The sequence below is a fragment of the Mesoplodon densirostris genome, chromosome 10, assembly GCF_025265405.1.
Source record: "Mesoplodon densirostris isolate mMesDen1 chromosome 10, mMesDen1 primary haplotype, whole genome shotgun sequence".
Taxonomy (NCBI): domain Eukaryota; kingdom Metazoa; phylum Chordata; class Mammalia; order Artiodactyla; family Ziphiidae; genus Mesoplodon; species Mesoplodon densirostris.
Genome location: NC_082670.1, coordinates 78,348,585 through 78,369,774, shown reverse-complemented (window position 1 = coordinate 78,369,774; position 21,190 = coordinate 78,348,585). Strand labels below are relative to the sequence as shown.

The following is a 21,190-nucleotide window of genomic DNA, read 5'->3' as shown; positions in this document are numbered from 1 at the left end:
GAGTTGGGGGGAGTGGGTTGAGAGCATAAAGCATGATACTCCAGAATGGGAATATAAAAGTGGTGCTAAAAGAAGACTGTGATTTCCCTACAAACACCTCCTTTTAGTAATTCTACACTGCCGTTAATTTGATGCATACCACCAATATCTATTAAAAGTTTCCTTTCTTGAATATTTAATACTTACCTCCCCCTAGTAAAAACTACTTTGTGTAACAGATATTACTAGTGTAATACAGAGGTTTCAGAGAATGCTTCATCTTGTAATTGTACTTCCTATCTGTTTGTGCCCTTGCAGATAACATTACTATACTTAAGAGAAAAACTAATTTGCAACTTTGATGCCTTAAGGGCATCCCACTATTAAAGTCAGTTGGTCAGATGTTTCCATATAGGTCTTTTCCATTTTTCCTTTGCTTATTTTAAAATTATAAATATACATATATAATATATATAAATTATATATTAAAAAATTATACATATATACTGTACTGATCACTTTTCTGTAAATTTGTGATTATTTCAAAATTTTACATATATAATTATTTATATAAAATTTATGTATCTATATAAAATTTTGAAACAATCACAGATTTACAGAAAAGTGGTCAGTACAGTAAACTTTTTTTTCCTAGAACCATTTGATGGTAAGTTGGAGACCTGATGCCCCATCTTCCCTTAATACTTTGGTGTCTGTTTCCTACAAGTAAGGACTCAATGCAACCATAAAAATTGGGAAATTAACATTGATAAATTAATACCATCTAATACTAAGACCACATTCCAATGTGTCCAGTTGTCACAATAATATCTAGTTCAGAACCGTCTGTTGCATTTAGATGTCATGGTTGTTTACTCTCAGTCTGGAATAGCTCCTCAGTCTTCCTTTCATGGCCCTGACATTCTTGTGGATTACAGGACAGTTATTTTACAGGAAATCCCTCAGCTTAGGTTTGTCTGGGATTTACTCATGATAAGATTCAGGCTCTGTATCTTTGGCCAGGACGTAGCACACAAGGTTGGCTTGCCTCATTGCTGATAATGTTCACTTTGGTCTCTTTATTAGTGTGGTGTTCTCCAAGCCTCTCCATTGATAATTATTCTTTTTCCTTTTGTAGTTAAATATTTTGTGAGGAGATATGTTGAAACTATGTATATTATTTATTTATTGTTGTGTAATAAGTTACCCCAATACTTACACGTTTGAAAGAACAAACATTATTTCACACAGTTTCTGAGAGTTAGGAATCTGGGGACTGCTCAGTTGGATGGTTCTAGTTCTAGATTTCTTGTGAGGTTTCAGTCAAGATGTCAGCTGAGGTTTTAGTCAGTTGGACAAGTGGGGCTGGAGGGTCTGCTTCCCTAGAAAGCTACTTTGGCTGTTGGCTGATGGTCACAGTTCCTTGTGACTGTTGGCAGGAGACCTTCATTTCCAGCCATGTGGACGTTTCCAAAGGGCTGCTTAAATGTTCTCACAGCATTCAGCAGGTGATCTGAGAGAAAGCTGAAGTCACAATGTCTTTTATGACTCAGGCTTCAAAGTTGTATATTATTGGGACTTACCTGGAAGTCGAGTGGTTAGGACTTTGCACTTCCACTGTATGGGGCGCGGGTTTGATCCTTGGTCGGGGAACTAAGATCCCACATGCCACACGGTTGGGGTGACCTCGGAGCACAAAAAAACCTCCGAGTGATTAAAGCTTAGGCCCACTAGCCAAAGCATAATATCACTTATTGATCCAAAAATTGATCAACGGAACAAGTTACCCTAGGGATAACAGTGCAATCCTATTCTAGAGTCCATATTGACAATAGGGTTTATGACCTCGATGTTGGATCTGGACACCTCAATGGTGTAACCGCTATTAAAGGTTCATTTGTTCAACGATTATTGAAAAAAAAGTTGTATATTATTTCTTTAATTTACTCTGTTCATTAAGTGCAAGCCACTAACCCAGCCCACCTAAGAGGGCAAGAAATAGGCTCAGTGCTTTAAAAGGAGTGTCAAAGAATCTGTAGAAATATTTTAAAACATTGCACCATGTATGTATATCTGTATGGATTTTTGGTTTCTTGTTTTATTCAACAGGTTATTAAAATCCATTATTTTCATCGGTTTTGATGTTCAAATTGTCCCCAGTTTGGCCAGTGAGAGTCTATTTCAAGCTGGCCTCTTTTTCTTTTTTTGTCATATCCTTTTCATTCTTGAAACACTAACTTGTTTGTTCCAGGCTTATCTTTTTTTTTTCTAACTAAAAAAATTGGTATATAATTCATATATACATAATATTCACTCTTTCAAAGTATACAATTCATTTGTTTTTAATATATTCACAGAGTTGTGCAACCATTACTACTGTCTAGTTCCAGAGCATTTTCATCACTCAGAAAGTAACCGTGTACCCCATTAGCAGTTAGTCCCCGTGGCCTCTTCCCTGCAGCCCCTAGTAACCACTAATACACTTTGTCTCTTTGGATTTGTCTATTCTGGACATATCATATGGATAGAGTCATACAATATGTGACCTTTTGTGTCTACCTTCTTTCACTGAGCATATTATTTTCATGGTTTATCCATGCAGTAACATGAATCATTACTTCATTCTTTTTATGGCTGAATAGTATTCCATTGTATGGATATACCACATCCATTAATCCATTGAAGGACATTTGGATGGTTTCCACTTTTTGGCTGTTATGTATAATGCTGTTGTGAACATTTGTATATAAGCCTTTGTGTGGACATATGTTTTCAGTTCTGTTGGGTTCCAAGATTATCTTGTATTTTCTCTTCCCCAGCCCTGGAATCAGCTACTTAGTAGAGAATAGGATTTAGAAGTCAAGATCTGGGCACTAGTTGTGCTCCTTGCTAAGGGAATATCCCTCTCAGTGGACAGAGCTAAGGAAAATATGTATCTGTAAATGCATGTATACATACACACTCATATATAGTATTTAAACACTTTTACATACATATTTATTTCTATATCCATATATGTTGAAAACTATAAAGTCACACCAATACCCCTAATTCCGGTGCAACATGACAGGGTTCACTCTACTTTTTTCCCTTTTCATATTTGCATTTCTTTTCTCTGACAGAGGAGCTACATCCTATTATCCTTGATTCATTTACTTATTTGATCGGTCCCATGTTAGTAACCAATCTCACGTCTCTGCTGCAACCTTCTCCTCTGAGCAAATGCCTTTCTTATCCTTCTTGGGCTCTGAAACTGCCCACCTGGCTGCTCTTCTTCATGGACACCCTCCTTACCCTGCTTAGGCCCTGTTCCATTCCTGATTGACCCCCCCACGTGGTTTCCCTCTTGCCCCAGTCAGGCTTCTATACCCCACGTTAGGCCACCTCTCTATGTGGATGCCATCCTCACCCTGTTGTGCTCTGACTCCCAATGCCAAGCCAGCCCCCACATGGATCCCTCCTTTCCCTACTTGTGCTTCTACACCTTACTGCAGGCCACCCCTCCATACCTTCACCCTCATTCCTCTTCTCCGACACTCCACCATGGACAGCCTCCTCAGCCCACTCTGGCTCTGACCCTCTGCACCTGCTGCCCCTCCGTGCCCCTCACAATTCCTGGGCTGTGTCACTCCAAATCAGATCACCTCCACACATGCACACCTTTCTCACTACATTAGGGTTCCAACACCCCCACGACAAGCCACCCCCTCCACATGGATGTCTGCCTTATCTCACACAAGCCCTGATACGCTCTTCAGGCCAAAGGGCTTTCTTTCCCTCCTGGCAGAGATGCCTACCATGCACTGTGTTTTGCTGCAGGATTGAATTGTTTAGGAAGGAAGGAGGAAGAGCTCCTTTGCCTTATCCTTGAACTGTTTATTGTTTTTATTTTTGTTTTTTTGCCCTTCCTTCACATTTCTCTTCTTGCCTTCGAATAGTTAAAATGAACTTTCCTTGATTTCCATCTCACAGATTTGTTTCATATTTTTACACTTAAAAGTTACTTGTATTTTTTTCTTTTCTTTCTTGTGTGTGTATGTTTTCAGGTAGGTAGATCGGTTACTTTTTTTTGCGGGGGGGTGCTTAGTCAGCAAGGACTAAGCCTTACCCTGGAGGATCAGGGAATCAGCTAGGAGTTGGGTACCTTGACTTGAGAGAGGTATGCCTTGTTCACCTCAGTTTCTGCCCAAACCACTACTGTCAACACTCTATGAACATTCACTGATGGGCAGGTTGAAGTTTGGTTAATTCTTTTTTTTTTTTTTTTTTTTTAAGATGTTGGGGGTAGGAGTTTATTAATTAACTTATTTATTTTTGCTTCGTTTCTGTGCGAGGGCTTTCTCTAGTTGTGGCAAGTGGGGGCCACTCTTTTTTTTTTTTTTTTTTTTTTTCTTTTTGCGGTATGCGGGCCTCTCACTGTTGTGGCCTCTCCCGTTGCGGAGCACAGGCTCCGGATGCGCAGGCCCAGCGGCCATGGCTCACGGGCCCAGCCGCTCCGCGGCATATGGGATCCTCCCAGACCGGGGCACGAACCCGTATCCCCTGCATCGGCAGGCGGACTCTTAACCACTGCGCCACCAGGGAGGCCCAAGGGGGCCACTCTTCATCGTGGTGCGCGGGCCTCTCACTATCGCGGCCTGTCTTGTTGCAGAGCACAGCCTCCAGGCGCGCAGGCTCAGCAGCTGTGGCCCACGGGCCCAGTTGCTCCACGGCATGTGGGATCCTCCCAGACCAGGGCCCGAACCCGTGTCCCCTGCATTAGCAGGCGGACTCTCAACCACTGTGCCACCAGGGAAGCCCCACTTTTTTTTTTTTTAACATTTACTTTATTTGGTTGCACCAGATCTTAGTTGCAGCAGGCGGCCTCCTTAGCTGCGGCACGTGTGCTCCTTAGTTGCGGCCAGCGGGCTCCTTCGTTGTGGCTTGCCAGTTCCTTAGTTGTGGCATGTGAATTCTTAGTTGCAGCACGCATGTGGGATCTAGTTCCCTGACCAGGGGTTGAACCCGGGCCCCCTGCATTGGGAGCGTGGAGTCTTAACCACTGTGCAACCAGGAAAGTCCTTTGGTTATGATTTTTTTTTTGGTTATGATTTTTATAAATAGATAACGTAGTTTTTTCCCCTCTAATCTACCAGGAAAAATTTTGACCCTACTAGGAGGAAATTACTAAATAAGTAAAAGTTATCAAATTAACTTAGGCTAGGTAATGTACCAGAGTTTTGTCCTATAGGCTTCTGCCTAATTCCATGGCTACTGTAAAAATATGCAACATTTCTGTAGGGGGAGGATCTGCTTAGGAAAGCATTCTGTTGTTTGGCTTTAGAACACCTCCTTGTGATTTGTTTTCCTCATTCTTTAATATTGAAAGCATTGGCTTTGAAATTAAGTACATCCAGTAAATATCCTTTGGAAAATTAATTTTTCTTGTTTCCTTCAAAATAGAATAGAAATTCAAATGTAACAGCAATATTGATAAACTAGATGTACTATATGGTACAATAATTTAATAATTATTTTATATGCTTTTATCGTTTGTTAGCCATTCTGTGTGTTAATATATTACATTTAATTTTGTAAAATTGGAACAAGTAAAATTGCTATATATTTTTGTGTGGATAAAAGGAACTTATATCTATGTGCATCACCATATTCTTTTTTTTTTTTGCCCGCGTTGGTTCTTCGTTGCTGTACGTGGGCTTTGTCTAGTTGCAGTGAGCGGGGGCTACTCTTCGTTGTAATGTGCGGGCTTCTCATTGTGGTGGCTTCTCTTGTTGCGGAGCTTGGGCTGTAGGCGCATGGGCTTACAGTAGTTGTGGCTCACGGGCTCTAGAACGCAGGCTCAGTAGTTGTGGAGCACAGACTTAGTTGCTCCGCGGCATGTGGGATCTTCCCGGACCAGGGCTCGAACCCGTGTCCCCTGCATTGGGAGGCGGATTCTTAACCGCTGCGCCACCAGGGAAGTCTGCATCACCATATTCTAAATGAATTTGTATGTCAGGTCAAGGTACACATAGCTGGAAGAATTGTATCAATGTGAAGTTTTTAGAATGATTATATGGGAACTTAAAAAAAACAGGGATGGATAAATAACAGTGTCTCTGCTGCGTAAACACCTTTCAGGTGTTTCTGCCCAGTTTTCCTTCATAGTCAGATGCTTTGGGAGCTGGTGCTGTTGGGTGAGCCCCTCGTGGTCATGGCACCGTCACCGTCAGAGTCGTCAGAGACTGTATTGGCACTTGTTAAGTGAGTATATTTGGTTCCTCATGGTGATAGTTGCAACAGTTTACCACCTGTGATATGTTTGCACACTCATTGCATTGATCTACACAATAATCCTGTAAGAAGGTAGTGCTCATTATAGCACCATTTATTGATGAGAAAATTAATTCAGATTCCATGTTTTTGATTTTCTGGGTAATAAGCACATTCATTCACTTACATAAAGTTAGCACCTGATAAAAATCAGTTGCATGAATGGTCAGTGTCTAGTAAAAGACATGTAGCTAATGAATGATAGAGCCAGAATTTCACCGCATCTTCTGCCCCAAATCCAGTGTGTTTTTGGTATGCCATCTACATTACATTTTTCGTTTGTCTTTCTAGTTTCCTGAAATGAGTTATAGATAGATGATCCCACTGGGGTAAACTCTGTGTATAGATGTTTTATAGTTATTGAGTAGGGCCTTTAATTTCTGTCCTTTGTTTTACATGTTATTCTTGCTCTACAGCTGTATTTCTCCATTAAAGTACTTCAGTGATTTCCGACCTTATTTCACTATTCATGATAGTGAATTCAAAGAATATACCACCCGTACTCAAGCCCCGTGAGTAAACAAAATAACTTGTATTACCAAGTATAACCTTTATAACCAAATTATGTCAAATTATTTTTGGTAATAATTGAAAAGTTTAAATTTTGAACTTATTGGCAGATTGATTTTATAAAGGAAGTTTTGAGGAGCTGCTGGTAATAATTTCACATTTCAAGAGTCATTATCCTATTTTCTTTGAATGATCTTATTTGTTAGTGGAAGCTATATTGTCTTCCACTAATTAATAGCTAATTCCTCTAATTTAATAGCTATCTGACTACTTTTACTTCTATCTTCGTTCTCTACTTCAGGACCCCTTATAGCATCAGTTGTCTCTTCTTGCTCTATAACTTCCTTTTCCTTCTCCCTCTTCATTGAATCAGCATATAAACATATAAAATTTCTTCCCAATCTGTAAAAGGGGAAAAAATATCTTACCTTTCCCCTTTAGTTCCTGCTCTGTTGTTCACCTTCTTTTCATAGCTAAGTTTCTAGAATAACAACAAAAATTTCCATTTACCCTCTCCACTTCTTGGTTTCCTGGTTGCTTCTCAGTTCATTGCAGGTTGATTTCTTTATCTCCGCTGAAGTTCTTGCCAAAGTCATCAAGACCTTTCTCACTGCCTTGAACCTGTGGGCACGTTATTCCCCTGTTTTTCCTGCCTTCCCTTTCTTGTAACACTTACTCTATTGACGTTGAAAACATTTTAATCTTTGGTACCGTCTCACCTGGCTGTCTGGTGGTACATCTCAGTCTCCTGTGCAGACTTCTTTTTCTCTGCCAACCCCTTAAATGTTGGTGTTCTCCAGTATTGTGTTCTGGGTTCTGATTTCAGACTGATATTTCTTTCTGTACAGTCTTATCTGTACCCACGGTCTCTGTTAACACCTATATTACTGCTGACTGAAATTTATCTTCCTAGTTCAAATCTTTGCAAGGTCTCGACCTCTGTCCAGGTTTTTTTTTATCGTATTGCCACCTGGACATCTTAATGTCACCCAAAACTAAACATGTTCAAACTGAATTCTTTTTGTCTCCTTCTTTTCTTCCCTAGTTCCATGCCTCTTCCTACTTCATGAATGGTGCTTCTTTTCACTTAGTTATCAAAAACCTAAATTGTCATAAATTTCTCATTCTTAATGTGCTCCACCTGAAGTTTTACCAAATTCTGTCAATTCAACATCCTAAAATATCTCTCATAACATTTGTTATCTTCTTTCCAGAGCTCTCTTCCTAGTCCTACTGCCTCCAGTCTTTCTTGTATTTGCTGTTGCTTTTCCCAAACCTCTTCCCCTTTTTGCAGAGCATCTTTCAAATTTCCCCCAGAGTGATCTTTCTAATAAGTACATTTTTGTTCATGTAACATTCCTCCACTCAGTTCTCTAGTAGCTTCTGTTTGCCTACAAGATAACATCTGAATTTCTTAGCATATTAAGTTGGTACTGAATGATCTGGCCAGCATCTGCCCATCTGCTTTCATTTCTGACTATTCATTCTTCCTGCTTTGTGCTCTAGGAATGCTGAACTATATGTAGTTTTACAAACAGACTTTGATCTCACTTCATTGCTTTGCACATACTATTCATTCTCCTGCATCACATTTTCTTCTGTTATCCACCTGGCAAAAGACTCCTGTTCATAACTTATATCATGTTATATATCAACTATCCTTCAAAAAAAACCTCCTATTCATCTTTCATATCTTTGCGCAAATGTCATCTCTTTGGTGAGTCTGTCCTTTAATCCCCTGGTAGACATAGTTTCTCCTTTGTAATAATTGTACATTTTATACCACCTTCACTGTATTCTAATTTCTGGTATCATAATTGGTTATGTATACCGCTTTTCCTGTGTACTTTTAGAAAGACCATGTCTTTTCATCTTTATATACCTAGTGCTAAAAATGGTGCCTGGAATGTAGTTGATATGTGGTACCAATGAAGGAAAAGATTATCTTAGTAATCTTTGAGTAAACAGTAGTTCACTCAAAATAAATTGTAAACTGATGGAACATTCATTTTTTCCTCACTTTGGTTTTGTTTTGTTTTGTTTTAATGTAGGCCCTCAGTCATATTAGGAGTAACCAACCCTTTTTTTGCAAAAACACTCCAGCACTGGCCACACATTATTCGGATAGGAGACCTTAAACCTGCAGGTAAAGTATAAACTTGGTGTTCTCGTTTTAGTATGTAAGGTGGATGAGCAGGTTTATTTCTTCCTTTGTTTTCACTGCTTCATTACTTTTTAATTATGTTGATGGCAACCTTCTTTGAGGCAACTTGAATAAAAGCCTTTGGAGAACAGCATAACTTCCAGCTAAAATATACAGATTCTTATATGTATAACCCATCGTGTCCACCTACCAAAAAAATGCACCTACAATGTTTTAAACATTGAATTATTTTGAGGTTTCATGAAACCTCAAAAATTTGAGCTACTTTTTGTATATGTATAAGCCCAATTAAACAGGATTTTCCAACACTGCTTGAATAAAACCTTATAGAAAGTTCGAATTAATCAATTTGACACAAAATTCTCAACTAGAACTCCAAACAAGAATTATACATTTCTGTGGCACTGGTATTGATTAAGGAAGTGGTCAAAAGGCCGTGCTTTCCTTGAAAAAAGACATGTAGTACCTTGTTCATGGTAGCTGTTTAATGAATGTTTACTAAATGAGTAAATGAATTCTGAAGTTGGCAATTTTGTTAACCTGGATGACAATTTAATGGTACCTCTGACATTTTCTCACTGGACATTCCTGAATTTTCCATGGAAATAGTTGAGACGTGAGCTATCTAAAATATTTCTAATAACTTTATGATATGTTACTTTTAAAGACTTTTCCTTTGGTGTACATGGGTGTTATATTTAAGACATTATTTAATATGATTATTTTATAAAATATCCCTTCTGGAATATAAATAAATCTAGATGACATATTAGGGAATAACATTTTAAATTATATTATTTACAAATATTAGACTCAATCTTAGACTGGAATCCTTAGAAACCTTATGAAATAGAGGAAAGGGCAAAGGGCTTTACCTTGGCCGTCAGATCTGTGTGACCTTAGGCAGAACAGCCTCTTTAAGCCTGCAATTCTTTGTCTGCTGGGAGGATTGAACACAGTATCTGACTTATGGCACTCTGTAAATATCATGATCCCTTGCCTTTCATTAGTGTTCTGTCTGATAATTCAGAGCACAGCAGTCACTAGAGTCTCATCTATGAGAAGATATGGTAAGGTTTTTTTTTTTAATCTTAATTTAATCTTGACATTTACTTTCTTGGTTTTTTCCTATTAATCTAAACTATTCGATTAATCATAATATAGTAGACTACTGTTTATTGTCTTTTTCCAATAAGAAAAGGCTTTCTGTTGGGGATGTAAGTAGAGGAACTTTTGCAAAGATCACTGGTAAAGTAGCATGGGTTGATAAGTCTGTTTAACTTTTTAAGAAACTGCCAAACTGTTTTCCGAAGTGACCCACTATTTTACATTCTTACCAGCAGTGTATGAGGGTTCCTGTTTCCTCACATCCCTGCCAACATTTGGTATGGTCTCTTTTATTCATTATAACCATTCTAGTGGGTTTAAAATGCAGGTTTTAATTTGCTTCTTTCTTATTGACTAATGATGTTGAGCATCTTTTCATCTACTTATTAGTCATTTGTGTATCTTCTTTTATGAAATGTTGATTTAAATCTTTTGTCCATTTTAAAATTAGGTTATTTGTCTTATTATTTTGTTGTACGAGGTCTTTATTTTGGACACAAGTTTGTTTTCAGATATATGGTTTGCAGATATTTTCTCACAGTATTTGACTTCTCTTTTTGTTTCTTTAAAATTAATTAATTAATTCATTTTTGGCTGCATTGGGTCTTTGTTGCTGCATGCGGGCTTTCTTTAGTTACAGCGAGCGGGGACTACTCTTCGTTGCGGTGTGCGGGCTTCTCATTGTGGTGGCTTCTCTTGTTGCTGAGCACGGGCTCTAGGTGTGCGGGCTGCGGTAGTTGTGGTGCACGGGCTTAGCTGCTCTGCAGCATGTGGGACCCTCCCAGACCAGGGCTCGAACCTGTGTCCCCTGCATTGGCAGGCTGACTCTTAACCACTGCGCCACCATGGAAGCCCTCTTTTTTGTTTTCTTAAGGACGTCTTTTGAAGTGCAAAAGTACTTAATTTTGATGAAGTCTAGTTTATCAATTTTTTTATTTTATGAGTTAGGCTTTTGATGTTTATCTAAGAACTTGTTGCCTAACCCAAGGTCACAAAGATTTTCTTCTATATTTTCTTCTAAAAATTTTATTGTGTTAGCACTTACATTTAGGAACTACTTGGAGTTAATTTTTGTTTATGATGTGAGGTAAGGTTATAAAATCATCTTTTTTTGCATGTTGATATCCAGTTGTCTTAGCATCATTTTTTGAAAAGACTATCCTTTTGCCATTGAATTGCATTGATACCTTTTTGGAAAATCAGTTGGCCATAAATCTAAGGGTTTATTTCTGGACTCTTGTTTCTGTTGCATTGATCTATAGATCAGTGTCTTATCTTTATACCAGTACAACCTCTTGATTACTGTAATTTTATAGTAAGTTTTGAAATCAGGAAATATGTCTTCCAGCTTTATTGTTCTTTTTCAAAATAGTTTTGGCTATTCTGGGTGTTTTGCATTTCCATATAAATTTTAGGATTACTTTGCCAATTTTTGTCAAATGGGCAGAAAACAAAAAAGCTAACTGGGATTTTGTTAGGGATTGTGTTGATTACATAGGGAATATGTAATCAGTTTGGAGGAGAATTGCCATCTCAAAAATACTGAGTCTTCCATTCCAGGAACTTGGAATGTCTCTCCATTGTTTATATCTTCTCTAATTTTTCTCAGCAATGTTTTGTAGTTTTCAATATACAGGACTAATTATGATGTTAGATGTAGTTTTCCATAGATGTCCTTTATCAAGTTGAGGAAGTAGCCCTCTGTTCCTAGTTTGTTGAAAAAGATTATAATGAATTGGTGTTGAATCTTGTTAAATGCTTTTTCTGTATCTGTGGAGATCATCGTGTACTTTTTGTCCTTTATTAATACAGTATACTAAAGTAATTGATTTTTTTATGTTAAACCGACCTTACACTCCTTAAATAAATCCCTTTTGGTTATGGTGTATAGTCCTTTATTATTATTCTTATTATTAGTTTGCTAATCTTTTTTGAGGATTTTTACATCTTTATCCATGAGGGATATTCTTTTCTTGTGATGTCTTGACAGCTAATATTTTTGCTGCTCTGAGAATCCTCTTCAGACAGGTGAAGTTACCATTTAAAAGTAGGACCTAGGACTAAGGGAGGGGAGGGGACACTTCTTGAGTTTATTTTTCAAAATGGGCATAAGGGCATATATGGAATATTAATTACACTTTATTTTAAGCAGCCTATTTTAGGGATGAGATGCTGTGTTCCCTTGGATTATTTCTGTCACCAGAGTATTTGGACCATATCATATAGAAAAAGGTATCACTTTTTCTATAGGAGAGTGATGATGTTGTATGGAAACATTATGTTTTATAGATCCTTAGTGGTCATTGAGGAGTGGATGGTAGAGAGTGTCAGTGTCCTCAGTTTGGTCCTTGTTCAATTAGTAGAGGTGATACGTTGTGAACAATGACACCAGGGGTGTTTAAATAATTTTGAGCAAGATTATAGTACCTATTTCTGGGACTGGATGGTGTTGTTTGAGCACAGGTCTTAACAGACGTGCAAAACTTCATTAAGTTTAGTATGTTTATGATACTTTTTCCCACTTATCTTAAATTTTTTTTTATGATAGCAAAATATATATAACATAAAATTACCATTCTAACAATTTTGAAGTGTACAATTCAGTGGCATTCAGTACATTAACAGTGTTGTGCAACCGTCACCCCTATCCATTTCCAGAACTTTGCACCATCTCAAACAGAAGATCTGTAGCCATGAAACAATAACTCTTCATTCCTCTCATCTCCCAGCCCCTAGTAAACTCTATTCTAATTTCTGTTTCTATGACTCATACAGTATTTCTCCTCTAGTGTCTGGCTTATTTCACTTAGCATAACGTTTTCAAGATTCATCCATGCTGTCGCATGTATTAGAATTTTATTCCTTTTTTTAAAAAGCTGTGCTAAAATATACATAACATAAACTTTACCATCTTCATCATTTTTTAAGTGTACAGTTCAGTGGCAGTAAGTACATTGACATGGTTGTGCTGCCATCACCACCATCTACCCACAGAACTCTTTTCATTTTGCAGAACTGAAACTATTGCACAGTAGCTCCCTATTCATTCCACATCGCCCCCCCACACCCCTTGGCAACTACCATTCCACTTTCTGTCTCTGTGAATCTGACTATTCTGGATATCTCATGTAAGTGGAATCCTACCTACTTGTCCTTTTGTGGCTGGCTTATTTCACTGAGCATAATGTCCTCAAGGTTCATCCATGTTGTAGTATGTGTCAAAATTTCCTTCCTTTTTAAGGCTGAAAAATATTCCATCATATGTATATACCACATTTTGCTTATCCATTCATCTGTTGATGGATACTTGGCTTGTTTCCATCTTTTAGCTATGTGAATAATACTGTGAACATGGGTGTACAAATATCTCCAGTCCCTGCTTTCACTTCTTTTGGGTATATAGTCATCCCTTGGTATCAACAGAGGATTGGGTCCAAGACCTGCCACAGATACCAAAATCCAAGGATGTTCAACTCCCATAGTTGGCCCTTTGTATCCACAGTCCCACATCTGTGGATTCAGCCAACTGCAAAGCTTGTAGTACTATATATATTCATCAAAAAAAGAAAAAAAATCTGTGTATAAGTGGACCCAGGCAGTTCAAACCCATGTTGTTCAAGGGTCAACTGTATACCTAAAAGTGGAATTGCTGGACCATATAGTCATCATGTTTAATTTTTTGAGGAACTGCCATACTGTTTTCATTTTACATTCTCACCAGTGGTGCACAGGGTATCAATTTCTCCACATCCTCACCAACACTTGTTATTTTCTGTTTTCTTGATAGTAGCCTAATGGGTGTAAGGTGATATCTTATTGTAGTTTTGATTTACATTTCCCTAATGATTAGTAATGTTGAGCATCTTTTCATGTGCTCATTGGCCATTTCTATGTCTCCTTTGGGGAAATGTCTTTCCAAGTCCTTTTCCCGTTTTTTTTTTAAATTTATTTATTTATTTTTGGCTCTGTTGGGTCTTCATTGCTGTGCACGGGCTTTCTCTAGTTGTGGTGAGCAGGGGCTACTCTTCGTTGCGGTACACAGGCTTCTCATTGCGGTGGTTTCTCTTGTTGTGGAGCACGGGCTCTAGGCGTGTGGGCTTCGGTAGTGGTGGCACATGGGCTCAGTAGTTGTGGCTCGTGGGCTCCAGAGCACAGGCTCAGCCGGTTGTGGCGTACAGGCTTAGTTGCTCTGCGGCATGTGGGATCTTCCCGGACCAGGGATCAAACCCATGTCCCCTGCATTGGCAGGCAGATTCTTAACCACTGCACCACCAGGGAAGTCCACTTCGCCTGTTTTTTAATTGGGTTGGTTTTTTTGTTGAGTTGTAGTTCTTTATATTCTGGATACTAATGCCTTATTAGATGTATGCTTTATAAATATATTCTCCTGTGGGTTGTCTTTTCACTCTCTTGATAGTATCTTTTTTTTTTTTTTTTTTTTTTTTTTTTTTGTGGTACACGGGCCTCTCACTGTTGTGGCCTCTCCCGCTGCGGAGCACAGGCCCCGGACACCCAGGCCCAGCGGCCATGGCTCACGGGCCCAGCCGCTTCGCGGCACGTGGGATCTTCCCGGACCGGGGCACGAACCCGTGTCCCCTGCATCGGCAGGCGGACTCCCAACCACTGCGCCACCAGGGAAGCCCTTGATAGTATCCTTTGATGCACAGAAGTTTTTAATTTTGATGAAGTCCAATTTATCAATATTTTCTTTTATTGTCTCTGTTTTTGGTATCACATTCATGAAAATCCATTTGTCTTTTAATTTATGAGTACTGGGCATATATCTTGGGATATCTTTCTTTTCTGCCCATTGATCTCAAGACTAGGACCACTGCATATGCTACACAAGTTAGGAAACACAACAGCTCTGCCTAGGATCCTGGCTTTGAAACTTCAAGACTATCTGAGAGGGTCAGTAAAACTGCAGAAAAAGTATGTTCCGTAGGACCAGCAGGGAAGGCATAGCAGAACTGAGATTTTGCTCTCCTGGGCCCAGAAGTTCGTAGCTTTATTAGAAACATATATATATAGTTTTAACCCTGCAGAGGGATCATTCCTCGTGCTATAAAGGGATTACTTCTTATGGGTTATACTTAGTTTTAGTTCACCCAAATCCTACTAAATGAAGAAATGTAATGCTAGGATAATGTTACTGAACAAGTATTCCTCAAAGAGAAAGTAATTCTACTAGTGTATATTGGATCACATTATAAACTGAATTTCTAACCAGAAATTGGGTTTGATGATTTAATCAAAGGTAAAACATTTGACCTAAATGTAGAAGATTCTTATGCAAATGTGCAGAGGTGCAGAACATTATTAATTTAATAATGTTAAACCCCTCTCTTATGTGCATGTACATAACAGACATTGAATAAGCTTTTTTTTTTTTTTTTTTGCGGTACGCGGGCCTCTCACTGTTGTGGCCTCTTCCGTTGCGGAGCACAGGCTCCGGACGCGCAGGCTCAGCGGCCATGGCTCACGGGCCCAGCTGCTTTGCGGCATGTGGGATCTTCCCAGACCGGGGCACGAACCCGTGTCCCCTGCATCAGCAGGCGGACTCTCAGCCACTGTGCCACCAGGGAAGCCCTGAATAAGTATTTTTTAATTAAAATAAACATCTGTAATTGTAGGACTTCAGTTCATTTTCTGGCATTTTTATTTTATTTTCCAGACATATTTGACAAATACCATTTAACTTTTTTTGGCAATAGACAATGTATCTTTATGACTAGTTTTCTTTATGTCTATTATGTACTACAGTGTAAGAATTATGGTGGCTAGGGTTAGGGTTCAGGGTTAGGTATGCATCTTACACCTGATGAGGTCCCTTGAATCAGAGGGGAATTGTGTGAGTGAAGATTGCTGCGCAGGTAGTATTCTTGTCTTTGCCTTTTAAACAAAGCTGATATGGATCACTATATATCTTCATTATTACCTAGAACTTATTGAATGTAAAGAATATATGAAACCTACTGTTGAATTATTCTCCTCCCTGATATTTGGTTCCTCTGCACAGTGAATTTCAGGAAATAATATATAATAAATGGCATTGATGGATACAGGAGTTGCAAGTCCTTGTGATCTAGAGCAGAAGGAAACAGAAAGTAGGCACAGAAATATTTAGACTTATTCAAAGTGTTGTGGTTTTGACATGTGATGTTCTTTGAGTTCTTAGAGTCAGAGGCAGATAGTGATTTGAATTTAGTTATCTGTATAGTTAAATATGTATTAATTCTGCACTTTAAGAAAAAAAAAGTTTTACAAATCTTCTGATGAAAAGCTACTCTGAACTCTGGAAAGCAAAACCGCGAGATAACATTCAAGATGAGAGACATTCTCATAAGAATTAGTATGTGGGGGACTTCCCTGGTGGCCCAGTGGTTAAGAATCCGCCTGCCACTTCAGAGGACCCGGGTTCGATACCTGGTCTGAGAAGATCCCACATGCCGCGGAGCAACAAAGCCTGTGTGCCACAACTACTGAGCCTGTGCTCTAGAGCCCGCGAGCCACAACTACCGAGCCCACGTGCCTAGAGCCCGTGCACCACAACTACTGAGCCTGTGCACCACAACTACTGAAGCCTGCGCACCTAGAGCCCCTGCTCCTCAAGAAGAGAAGCCACTGCAATAAGAAGCCCGTGCACCACAACAAAGAGCAGCCCCTGCTCGCTGCAACTAGAGAAAGCCTGCGTGCAGCAACGAAGACCCAACGCAGCCAAAAAAAATAATAATAATAATTAGTATGTGGGAATATATAGAATAAGTTGACAAAGTAAAAACTGTGAGCTAATAAATCAGAAACATTCCAGAAACCTGAGTGTTTCTGGACTCTTTCCTATTGTTTCTCAGTCTGTCCCCAAAGCCTCTTGTTTTTAATCTCCTCCACAGAGCTACAGTAGCTCACTTTCTTCTCTTCCCTTGCTGCACATGTCTTCAGATTTTCTTTCTACCCAGGAGCAGTATTCAACAATGCATACATTTCATCCTATAATCTTTTCTCTCTTTTACTTCATACTCCTTTGTGCAACACAGCACCCCTGCTTAGGAGTCCAGAGTCCAGTTCACCTGTGGCTCAGGCCTGTGGTTGTGGCTTCCACTATCACCACCTGGTGGCAGTGTTTCTACACTGCAAAAGCAGAATTTGGGGCGGTACCAGAAAAAAAATCTTTGAATACTACGTCTGCATACTAACTTAGGAGTTGCTTTCAATTCTCTTTACTCTTAAATGGTATTATATTTGGCATCATATTCAAAATGGTATCTTATTCATGTTTCGTATATTTAGCACAAAGATTTTAAAATTTAAGTTGAGTGACAAAAAGGGAAATTTTAAAGTAATGATAGATATTAATGAAAGATCAAATATCCATTTTATATAATTTACACAATTGTTTATGTAATGCTGTTATATAGCCCAGTGTTCCCTTTATCCAGTTTTAAAGTACTAGGAATAAACTCTTAAATATTCACCGATGTTAAGAATACCTTAGCTACAACATCCCTGACTAAGTAGATAACAGCTAGTGGATTATCAGTCTTAGAAAATTCGAGTTTTGTGATATGTGAAATTCAAATAACTATAAGAATCTTTATGATGTTTCCTTCAGGTGAAATTCCTAAGCAGGTTAAAGTGAAAAAATTGAAGAACCTAAAGACTCTGGATTCTAAACCTGGTATTGACTTTTATTAATTTTTAAAACATATACTATATGGGTAAATGGGTCATACTGCTTACCTTATTTTCTTTTCTTTACTTCTTAGGAGTTTATACTTCTTATAAGCCATATCTAAATAGAGATGAAGAAATCATGAAACAATTGCAGAAGGTGATTACTTGCTCATATTATTAATTTAAATTTCCTTACTCAGGTATGCAGTATCCAGTAAAGCAACATGTGCTTTATGTACAATAATATGAAAAGAAGTCTTTCTGGACTCTGGACTTTGAACCAAAGCTTCATGAAAATCAGGAGACTAATGTAGCAGCAATTATGGGCTAGAAATATGGGACTGCAGCTACCAATCTAGTGCCAATCTTTCTGAAAACTTAAGAGTTATAGTGAGAAAGTCGTGGACTGTACTATGAGGTAGCTTAACACCTAATAGGATAGTTAGCATTTTTTGGAAAATGTAAATATTATTAATACAACAAGTATGAAATAAATATAGTCTTTGTTGTGAGCTAATATTTTAAAGTATGGGATGAATGTCTTATATTTTGCTCTGAGGATTTTTTACAGGATATTGCACAGTGAACTTCACATTATATTACTTCAAGATGAAGTTCTCGGGTTTTTTTCCTATCAAGTAAAATACATATTTACATATCAGCTAAACTTCTATAAGCATTCATTATTTTGTATTCTCTGACACTAGAATGTAGGTTCTCATTTTTTTCCTCTTTTAAGGGTGTACAACAGAAGCGTCCTTCTGAGGCTCAAAGTGTTATTCTCCGACGTTATTTTTTGGAACTGACACAAAGCTTCATCATTCCATTAGTAAGTTAGCATATGTATTTGCTTAATTTAATGATTTGTTGAAGGGCACATGAATTTTTTTTCATCCACCAAAACCTTATCTTAAATTGTTTTGCTTGCTCATGTGTGTAGTGATTAAAATAGAGCCCTTTGCAAGATACCTGAACTCTTTGTTCTGGTATTAACTGTGTAATTTGGTAAGTCACTTCCTTTCTTTGACCCTCAATTTCTTTATCTGTAAAATGTTGCTGATTACACTTTTCCTAAAGACTTTTCAGGGTTGTTGTGAATCTTAAATGAGATAATTTTTGTGAAATATTATCTAATTATTGAATTTTGCACCTTAAAGGGTTCTACTGGAGCTTCTTTCTCTGATGTTATTTATTTATTTATTTATTATTTTTTGATCGGTACTTTTTTTTTTTTTTTTTTTTTTTTTGTGGTACGCGGGCCTCTCACTGTTGTGGCCTCTCCCGTTGCGGAGCACAGGCTCTGGGCGCGCAGGCTCAGTGGCCATGGCTCACGGGCCCAGCCGCTCCACGGCATATGGGATCTTCTCGGACCGGGGCACGAACCCGTGTCCCCTGCATCGGCAGGCGGACTCTCAAACACTGTGCCACCTGGGAAGCCCGATCGGTACTTTTTATTTCATGCTAAGAAAGTCAGATTGTGTTCCCAAAGCAGATGGGGAGGTTTTAAGCAGTGATGTTGTATGCTCATATTTCCATTTCGTCTGAGGTATCAAGACAAAGCTTGAACTGGTTGAAGGAGGCATTGGGGTAGAGATGAGGTTGAACATTTTAGGATTCTATTATTAGTCCAGCATCCTACAATAGTACCTATTCCTTGCAGAGCATACCCAAGACTTCCAATATTACATTCCCAGGATACTGTGCAGGTGAAAAAACATGTTTACTGATTATACTTTCTAAAGAATTAAATAGCAACTCCCTAGTATCATGGTCTGGGCTAAATAGATTTCACGGGAAGAAGAACTTCACTATGCAGAGCTAAGCAGGTGCTTTCTTAAGACTGCCAAGCACTGGCGCTAGAGACCAACAATTTGTTTAATTCTCTTAACAACTCTATGAGGTAGCTGCCCTTATCATCTGCATTTACTATAATGGAAAGAGCAGAAATTTTGAAATCTGATATTATTTTCTTGAGCACAATTTGATATGATACCTGTGAGAATGTAGTTCCATGATGTAGTTCCCTTATCTGTCTTGTTCATTACCTTTTCCTCAGTCTGTCACATGGTAGCACTCAATAAATATTTATGAAATAAATGACTAGATGATGTAGTTATTTTTTGAAGTTCAGTGGAACATCATGTTAACTTACTAAAAGTTATGCCTCACAGTATAAGGCAGTACCATGATGTGGTCCTAGTCTGGAGACTGCATCAGAGAGAGACTCATGTAGCTGTTAATGTAATCTATCTAAGAATATTATAGGATGGCACTCTGGAAATCTTTGCTCTTATACTTTGGGAAGAAATATTCTCTCTTAGTCTATAGATGTCAATTTATTTTGTTCCATTTAAATCAGCTTGCTTAAGTAAGTGAACTTTACTGTAGTGCTTAATTAAGAGCATGGGCTGAAGTCAAGTAGACCTGAATTCAAGTTCAAGCTGTGTGAACTTGGGCAGGTTACTTAGCCTTTTGAAGCCTCAGTTTGCCAGTAATACCTGCCACAAAGGATAGTTGCAAGAGTTAAAAGAGATCACGCATGTAAAATGTTGAGTACATTTTCTGGCACACAGTTACTCGATAAGGTTAATTATTATCATTAAAAATAGGTATTTCTTTGGATTATCTGGGATTTAGTTAAATTTTTATTGAAAGTCTGACTTCTCAATTCAATCTAAATTTAGTGTATCTATTGAGACGAGTGATGGTGTTGTTGATGTCCGTTGAAAGAGCATATGATGAAAAACTTGGAAGCCCCCTTTTTTTAAGTAGGTCAGTTTAAACATTTTTGAAGACTCTCTGGGTAAGAACACCTAACTTTGACTAACTTTTTTTTTTGGACTTAGGAAAGATATGTGGCAAGCTTGATGCCTTTGCAGAAAAGCATTTCTCCATGGAAGGTATAAATATATTCAGTTAAATTCCTATTTGAGTTGTCTAACTGCAGTTAACTTCTGTGAATATATCCATTTTTAATTTTTAAATACAGTATGTCATGTTTTCTAGAGTCCACCCCAATTAAGACAGTTCCTTCCAGAAGAATTTATGAAAACACTTGAGAAAACAGGACCTCAGCTGACCTCTAGAATAAAAGGCGATTGGATTGGACTTTACCGGTTGGTCCTTTTTTTTCCATTTCATCCATCTATAGAGCTTTATTTAAAAATGAAACAAAAAACTGGGCTTAAACATATTCTTTTTTTTTTTTTAATTTTTTGGCTGCGTCGGGTCTTAGTTGCGGCACGCAGGATCTTCATTGCAGTGTGTGGGCTTCTCTTTAGTTGTGTCATGCGGGTTTTCTCTTCTCTAGTTGTGGTGCGGGGGCTCCAGAGCGCGTGGGCTCTGTAGTTGCAGCGCACGGGCTCCAGAGCTTGTGGGATCTGTAGTTGTGGTGTGTGGGCTCTCTAGTTGAGGCGTGCGAGCCCAGTAGTTGTGGCGCACAGGCTT

The 21,190-nt window shown here is 38.5% G+C and overlaps 1 protein-coding gene across 2 annotated transcripts in view; it reads left to right on the top strand.

The window, feature by feature from the left end:
• DENND6A (DENN domain containing 6A) overlaps nucleotides 1-21,190 on the top strand; it is a 53,756-nt gene that overhangs the window by 27,830 nt on the left and 4,736 nt on the right. The window contains exons 10-17 of one of the 2 annotated variants that reach the window (XM_060110674.1): nucleotides 6,127-6,222; nucleotides 6,708-6,803; nucleotides 8,853-8,947; nucleotides 17,682-17,747; nucleotides 17,836-17,900; nucleotides 18,483-18,572; nucleotides 20,590-20,643; nucleotides 20,750-20,859. In XM_060110674.1, the coding sequence (XP_059966657.1) occupies nucleotides 6,127-6,222; nucleotides 6,708-6,803; nucleotides 8,853-8,947; nucleotides 17,682-17,747; nucleotides 17,836-17,900; nucleotides 18,483-18,572; nucleotides 20,590-20,643; nucleotides 20,750-20,859 (672 nt within the window). Of the gene's footprint in view, nucleotides 1-6,099; nucleotides 6,223-6,707; nucleotides 6,804-8,852; nucleotides 8,948-17,681; nucleotides 17,748-17,835; nucleotides 17,901-18,482; nucleotides 18,573-20,589; nucleotides 20,644-20,749; nucleotides 20,860-21,190 lie in introns of both variants that reach the window. The other variant, XM_060110673.1, reaches the window with a different exon arrangement.